The sequence below is a fragment of the Carica papaya genome, chromosome 3, assembly GCF_054855325.1.
Source record: "Carica papaya isolate Zhongbai chromosome 3, ASM5485532v1, whole genome shotgun sequence".
NCBI classification, from domain to species: Eukaryota; Viridiplantae; Streptophyta; class Magnoliopsida; order Brassicales; family Caricaceae; genus Carica; species Carica papaya.
This window is the reverse complement of record NC_142311.1, coordinates 6,063,918-6,072,213: the sequence shown is the minus strand read 5'-3', so window position 1 is coordinate 6,072,213 and position 8,296 is coordinate 6,063,918. Positions and strand designations below refer to the sequence as shown.

The window sequence follows — 8,296 nt, the reverse complement described above, 5'->3', positions numbered from 1 at the left end:
TGAATTTTTTCTGAAAAATTAAAACGCACTACCGGTACCTGCACGTGTCCCAAAAAACCCCAAATCAGACATAGGACCCCTTTTCAACCAATATCAGAATTCTGGCACGGCGGCTCCGCCGTGCTCCAATGACGACACCGCCCTCGGGTTGGCCATTTTCGGTCGAATTCGGCCAAACTTACATTGGTTCCTGCGATAAAATAACCATAGGGCCCTCGGTGGGCCAAAAAATCGAGACTTACCTGCGGCGGAGCTCTCGGGTGCGGTGGCTTCTCCGGCGTGAGTCGCGGTTTGATATTTTGCTCCGGTCAACCTGTAGAGAATAGGACAGTGATCACAGTGGTGTAAAAATTGCATCGAACGGGAACCGGAAAGGGCCTCATCAGAGGCAAAAATCGAGGAAAGCCGCATCGGCACCGCTGGACTTCGACGATGTTTTTCGGCCGATTGGCTTGTGGTTCGGCTCCGTTTTGGCCATAGGTGGATTCAGCATCGAAAAACGAGCTAAAGGGAGAAAATTTACCTCGTTTGGCGGTCAGAAAACCCTCCGTTGCGGCAGCGGGTGGCGGCGGCCGGCTCCTCCGGCAACTGGTTCTTCTTCTCCAGCGAGGGCACTGGCGGCTAGGGTTTGGGGTCGGGTGTGGGTGAGGTTATTTATAACCTTCCCATTTTAATCTCAGCCGTCCATAACGATTTAATCTGGACCGTCCATCGCAATGCGATCTGGGCCGTCCGTGCGTGATTTAATTTGGGCCGTCCGCACGCGTGAGATCTGGACCGTTCTATTGCGTGCACGCGGATTGCTCACGTGGCTCCGTCCCGCGTGATCTTCCGCGTCAGCTTCCTTGCCATGCGACGTGTTCTGGTTGGCCGGGGCTGCTGATATGGCTGCTGACGTGGCACAACTTTCCTAAATTACGTTTTGACCCCCCCAGTTTTCGATTTTCCTTTCAAAAACACCCACAGAATCTAAATTTTCACCCATTTTTTTCAAAATCAATTTCAATTAAATCCCAAAAATAATTTTACCATATTTTATCATTATTATTTTTATTTTCATTAAATTAAATTAAAACCTTATAATTTAAATATTAAAAAAATTAAACTAAAATTCTAAATAAATAAGAAAAAATAAAAATAATAAATTGGGTGTTACAGTATATATTTCACGAAGAAATTATTGACCCCTAAGTTTTATTTTTAAACACTAAGATATTATTGGTGAGTAAAGAACAAATTATCCATTAACAACTTATAAAATTCTTATGATATTCCTTCTTAGATTATAGTGTTTTGCTATATTTTTTTAAGTGCATTATTTCAATTTTCCAACGTAGACCAAACTGCCCTTAATTAATTAATAACTAATATTTTTATCATTTTGTCAAATAATATTATATTTATCTAATTATTATTAATATAATGATTAGGTCAAATTTAATACTTTACTCTATTTTATATTATTATTATTATTTAAAAAAAGGTAATTAAAGTTATGATTACAAACTACATTTTGATTGACCATACATCTTATAACCTATATATAAGTATCAAAATATTGTTTGATGGAGGGTCATTTTATTATGGTCTAGATAGAAAAACTGAACTAAATAAAATTAAAATAATATAATGAAATTAAAAAATTAAAACCCGAATTTTGGAAAAATAAAAACAATCCTTTTCAAATTGATCTTTAGTCCGAACAAATAACGAGACAAAATTATTATTTCATTGAACTTATATTGTATCTAAAATGCATTTAAACCGAACCTAATTATTTTAATAAGTTTAGTTTTATAATTTTTTTTTTAATAAAATACAATTTTATTAAATTATGAGTTCACAAAAGATTGATATCACCATATTTATTTTAATTTTTCTATAATCACTTAAAAATAGTTATAAATATAGTTTTCTACATTTAAGATGAGTTATAAAACAAGTTATAACACCCTCGTTTTTTAAATCTCTTAAAATAAGAGAAACATATATTTTTTTTTTTCTTCCAAGTCCCTTTTTTAAGAGCATGAGCAATCTTCTTTTCAAAATATTCCTCTCAAGCCTTTCGGAAAATAAAATATCATTCTTAAGTGGATCGATCAGTAATCATATCAATGTTTCTAACTGAGTTCATGGTCAAAGCTTTTTTAGCAATCAAATGCACAAGTTCATGATTAAAGCTTCCAAGCAACTAAATCCATATATGCAACAATTCAATTCTTCCAAGAAGCCAAAGAATTACTATAATTGTTATAGAGAATCAAATTTTCAAACTCTCTTCACAAATTGAGACGATTATTCTTTAAAAACAGTCAGTAATTAAAAATTATAAATTGTTCACTGGTTTTTTAATAATTAGTCCACCAATTTCGTTAAAATTAAATTAAGTATAAACTTATTAAAAATATATCTTGTTCGATATAAAACAAGTTTATTATTGAATCAAGAATAATACCAAATCAATATTGCTCGAAGTTTCTATTTTTTTTATTTTTAAATGCCAAATCTGTCATTACACTCCATTATTACCACATATAAAAATAAACTAATACAGTTTATAACTCCGTACCATTAAAAACTTAAACAGTTTATTAAAGGAATAGTGTTAGCGTAGTTACAGATTATAAGCTCTCAGAAAATAATGTAAGCAAAACACCCTCATACCAAATATGAGAGTTCCAGCCAGCTTAGTGAGCCTAGTCAACAACTTCTTTCGTCACCCAGTTAAAAAACCAACATGAACATAAATGATTTGCTGGGTGGCAAGCAAATTAGCTACAGAGCCTTTGGAAGGGTTCTGAGGGTCTTAGAGCATTTGCAAGAGGAGTTTCATGGAGTTCATTTGAAATTTACATATGGCTTGCAGTTCTATCAAGTCTCTATACATATAACAAAATAGAATATGAGACTGTTCTTTGATAAGAAGAGCTGGCTTAAATCTAATAAATTAACTTACCAAATGTGCAGTCTGGAAGCTTTCCTTAAATTTTTTCCACTATGGAAATTTTTATAAAACTTTCGCTTACATTTGCCTATATGTCGGGACTTTATAAGCTTTTGCAAGCAAATACTAGTTTCTCAAGTGTTACACTGTCTGGTGTACCTGTGATAGATACAAATGCAAAGAATTTTCCTGATTATATACATCATACGAAATGAATAAGTCATTCATTGTCAAACTCAGTTACACCATATAGATTGACTTTCTTTCTCTTCAATGTTACATTTTCAAAATAGAAGATCCTATGATTTTTTCCCTTCAGCCAGGCTTACACGCATTACCCGTCCTTCAAGTTCCTAATATTGCAACCAATGTTTATCAGGAGGTTTATAAGAGACCTACAATGAATTGAATTCCTACAAGAGTAGAAGAATGCACAAAAAGAGAGAAAACAAGACAGAATGTTTACCACTCCATTAAGAGATTGAAGAGCAGTTTCCATCTCTGATTTGGTTGAGTAGCACACAAAACCATAGCCACGCGACCTTCCTGTCTCCCCATTGTACAGAACCCGTGCTCCAACTACATTTCCATATTCTTGAAAAGCTTTTGTCAAGCTTTCGGATGTGACTGACCAAGATAAATTCCCAACAAAAAGTTTATAGTCAGTTTCAGGATACGAAGGTTGTCTTGGTCTAGGCTTGTCGGAGAAGTTTACCCGCAGAGTTCGACCTAAATATTCCTGAAATTGTGAGAGTACCTTTTAGAACTGGATTTGGGCGTGCACGTATCACATTTTATGCAACCAAAAGAAAGCATGTTTGATCATCACATCATTTGATATATTATATATACATTGGTTAATCAAATGGTTCAATCATTATATCCTTTGACTTCAGATAGAAATGCACAGGTGCAAAAGAGAATCAAGGACAAAAAGTAGGAAGAGGGATCTTACACTTCCATCAAGATTTTCAATAACTGTGTTGCAATCTTCAATACTGCTCATTGTCACAAATGCAAAACCTCTGCTTCTTCCAGTTTCTCTATCATAAAGAACCTAAAACAATCAATAAAATACAAACAGAATTGCCTTAAGTAACAATGGCTGTGAATATCAGACAAATTAATGATAATAGAATAAAAGTAATATATTATATGTGTATATTGAGAGGAAAACATTTTTATTTTTTTCACACATTACAAAGTCTCCTACTTATAGTATGAGGAGATACAAATGGAAACTAATTACACAAAGGATCCTACAAATCTTCCTAGCCAATTATTTCCTATGAATTACAGAAATATTATTAGAGTTGGAAAATAAATATTAAGAATCTAAACATAATATTTTAACATTTCCCCTCAAGTTGGCATAAAAACATCTTCTCTTTCCAACTTGAAACTAAACTGTCAAACTATTTCTTATGAAACCCTTTAATCAGAATATCTGATACTTGATTGATAGATGAAATCTAAGGCATACACCTTAATCAGTAGTGAGTAGAAATCTTTAATTCTTCAAGACGTTTCTTTAACCATAAAACTTCACAAATTCTACGGACAACAGATCTGTATCCAGCCTCAGCACTATTTCTGGCCACCACATTTTGTTTTTTTTTTTACTCCTCCACGTCCTTCCTCCCACAAAGGTAGAGTATCCTGATTTTGATCTTCTATTAGAGACACTTCTTGTCTAGCTTGCATCTATATAAGCCTCCATCTGTAGGTGATTGTGATTCCAAAAGAATAATCCTTTATCAGGAATTCCCTTTATGTACTTAAGGATTCTATAGACTGGTTCAAAAATTTTTTTGGCTTAGAGAATGCATAAATTGACTTACCATTCTTATTACAAAAGTAATGTCTAATCGAGTATGTGATAGATAGACTAGTCTATCTACAAGTCTTTAATACTGTTCTTTATTCACAACATCCTTTGTGTAACTTGTAGTTTCATGTGGATTCAATTAGAGTTTTGGCTGCATTGCATCTAAGCATACTGGTTTCATTAAGTAGGTCAAGAATATACTTGCTTTGATTTACAAAGATTCCTTCATTGGATTTAGCAAACTCTATGCTAAGGAAGTATTTCAAATTTTCCAATTTTTTAATCTCAAAGTTCCCAACTAGTTTCTTTAGGGTTTCAATTTCTTGAAAATCTTCTCCTAGAGGATCATATCATCCACATGATTAATAAGCATGACCAACTTACGTGTGATCTTAAATGTTTATAGAACATGGTATGGTCACCTTGACTATATCCATATCCTTCCACTACCTTATTGAATTTTTCAAACCAGAAATTTTTTTGATGTAAATTTTTTTTCTCCCAAGACATTTTTAAATCTTGGTGGAAGATTCATAAATACCTCCTCTTTATGGTTGCTGTTTAAAAAGATATTCTTTACATCAAACTAATATGAAGACTAATTTCTTTCCACTACAACAGAGAGAAGAAACTGAATAAAGTTGATCTTGGTCACCGGAGCAAATATTTCTTAGTAGTCTATCCCAAAGATTCGAGTGAACCCTTTTGCTACAGTACTCCCGTCAGCCTTGCATTTTACGTAAAAATCTACTTACAGCCAACAGTCCTTATCTCTTGGTAAATCAACAATTTCCCAAGTTCCACTTTTCTTGAGCGGTTCATATCCTCCTTAATTGCTAAGCTCCAATCCCGGTTACTTAGTGCATCTTGAACAGTTTTAGGCACAGAGATAATGGAAATATTTGATAGAAATACTTCATGTTTTTCAGAAAGTTTTTTGCTAAAGGTACTTTGCAATAGGTTGTTTTCCAAAGATCTTGCAACCAAATGCCAACAAAAGCAACAAAAACCATCATCACAATTTGCTATCATCGTTGTAAACTATAGCTTAAAAATAAAATCATATGATCTTTTCTGATCAATTTGTGGAATGCCCTACTTGCTAATTGAGGCATATGACCCATCAAGTAACCTCTTCTTCTCCTTCTTGTCATTCATTAATGACAACTCTTTACCGAAATCTTCATCGATTAATCTTTCAAAAGATAGGATCTAAAAGCTGCCACTTAACATTATTAGAAACACGATCAACTCCACAATTGTACATTCTATATATAGCTAGAAGTTGACAAACACATAAAAACATTTCAGTTCAAAAGAAAAGAGAGTAGAAATGTATATACGATTAGCACAGCCCATGAATATACCTCAACAAGCTCCGGGCTACCATAGTCTTGTATGATCCCAGCTAGCATTGCACTGTCGACATTGTAAGGTAAGTTCCCAAAGTAAAGTTTAGTGTTAACAGGACCTTCACTGCTGCTCTCAGCCTGATTACCAGCATCCGCATCTCCTTCCTCCACGGAGGCGGTAGCAGCCGCCTCTTCCTGCGCAACAGCCGCCGATGTTTTGAGCAGACGCAACTTGTGGGGAAGACCGGCACACGAAATGAGTGGTTCGATGGCACATGAAGATGTTAAAGGGAGAGGTGAAGGTGGGGTTAGTCTGAGAAGGGAATGATCAAATGGGTATTGGAGCTTGTTTGAACGCAGGGATTTTAGTGCGTGAAGAGATGTGGAGAAAGCTGAGCCCACTGCTGCTGCTGCAGCCATTGTTGGTTTTCGGGGGTGGTGGAGACGAGTTTGGAAGTCTGCTAAATCAGAGAGACAAGGAAGGAGGTGATGTGGGAAGATTGTGTCCAGAAAGGAGGAGGATAAGATGAGTTTGTATGGACTCTGTATGGTGTGCCTCTTGGTGTTTGTCACTGTTTGCTTTTTGTCTTAAGAGAAGGTTACATTTTAGGAAAATTACATTTAAAAATTATTTTCTATTTAGTGATAAAACATTAGAATAAAATATTTTCCAGAATTACAGATTTTTATTTCTTCTTCTACTGTCAAAAATCTGAAATCTAATTAGAAATTTAAAAATAAAGTACTTTTAGTAAAAATAGAAATTCTATTTGATTTTCGATAAATGTGAAATCAAAAGTTGAAAATAAAAAATCATTATTTATATAATGTTTATTTGGAATTAGATATAATAATCTAAGTTAACATTTATATTGAATAAAATAAATAAAATTATTAAATCAAAATAAATTATTTAAATTTTTAGAAAATATTTAATATTGATGACATAATATGCTGGGTGTGTAGATTATATGCTCATGACATAATAAGTTGAAACCAGAGCATTATATAATAGAAGATAATGGACAAAATCATTTTATCTCCCTACCCTCTCTCCGTATATCTATTCTCTTTGTTTTTGTTTATTATTATTTTTTATGATTGATATATTTATAATTCTTTATTTATGATATATCTATTTTTTTTATGTATTTTTGTAATAGTTTATCTATAATATATATATATTTTTTCATATATACATAATATTTTTATCTGTGATATATTTTATAATATTCGGATCCGAAATTTAGTCCAAAATTAATTTTAAAATTAAAAAAATATATAAAAATATAATAATTAAATTTATAAATTTTTATTTAATATAAAATTAAGGAAAAAAAATAGATGATTAATGAAATTGAAAATAATTTTAGAAAAAAATATGTAAAAATTTAGGTTCGGAAGATATTTTTGAAAGAAAAATCAGAAATTGAAGGTCAAAACGCAATTAAGAAAAAAATGTGTCACGTAGGATAACCCAATCAGCAGCCTCAACGAACTGAAGCGCGCTGCGTGGCAAGGCACGCTTACTCAGTGTCATGCGAGAGGCCACACTAATAATCTGCGTGCTCGTGATCGGACGACCTAGATGCGTTCCCGCGCGCGTGGACGATCCGGATCCGTTTCCTCCTAAGGTACAATCGGAAGGTCGCAATTAAATGCGATGAATGATCTAGATTCGTGACCTCTTTAAACGCAATCGTACAGTCGAGATCAAATCGTGATGAACGATTCAGATTTATTTTCTCTTTAAATGCGATCAGACGGTCGAGATCAAATATGATGAACGACTCATATTTAAGGGAGATATATATAAATATCTCACTTCACACCGAACCCAAACCTTAGCCACCAGCCTCACGCTGGAGATGAAGAACCAGTCGCTGGAGAATGGAGCTGACTGCCGCCGCGCCGGAGTCACATTTGATTGCCAAAAAAGGTAAAAATTCTCCTATTGACTCAGAATTTTATCTTGAATACCTCATGGCCAAATTAGAGCAAAATGAATGGCGGATGATCCAGAAACCGCGGGTAAAGGCCAGCGGCGCCGCCGCTGAAAAAATAAAAAATCGCCTCCGATGAGTCCCTTCTCATTTTCCATTCGTGCAATATTTCTACCATTGTGTTCATCATTTTGTTTTCTATATTTTGACTGAAGAAAAACACTCAGCC

General features: G+C 34.0%; 1 protein-coding gene across 1 annotated transcript; it reads right to left on the bottom strand.

Annotated features, from left to right (window-relative positions):
* Positions 1-2,976: 2,976 nt before the first annotated feature.
* Positions 2,977-6,678, bottom strand: LOC110813923 (RNA-binding (RRM/RBD/RNP motifs) family protein). The gene is made up of 4 exons (XM_022041204.2): positions 6,140-6,678; positions 3,900-4,001; positions 3,411-3,683; positions 2,977-3,297 (listed from the first exon to the last, which is right to left on the bottom strand). The coding sequence occupies exons 1-4, from the start codon at positions 6,542-6,544 to the stop codon at positions 3,244-3,246; spliced, it is 834 nt and encodes a 277-aa protein (XP_021896896.2). The 5' UTR covers positions 6,545-6,678; the 3' UTR covers positions 2,977-3,243.
* Positions 6,679-8,296: the final 1,618 nt, after the last annotated feature.

What these genes read in the sequence shown, in the direction of transcription:
- LOC110813923 (XM_022041204.2), bottom strand. Translation starts at nt 6,544, where the DNA reads ATGGCTGCAGCAGCAGCAGTGGGCTCAGCTTTCTCCACATCTCTTCAC. An exon ending in GTAGCCCGGAGCTTGTTGAG is followed by an intron (nt 4,002 to 6,139) that starts GTATATTCATGG and finishes TGATTGTTTTAG; the next exon opens with GTTCTTTATGATAGAGAAAC. An exon ending in TTCAATCTCTTAATGGAGTG is followed by an intron (nt 3,298 to 3,410) that starts GTAAACATTCTG and finishes TTGCAATATTAG; the next exon opens with GAACTTGAAGGACGGGTAAT.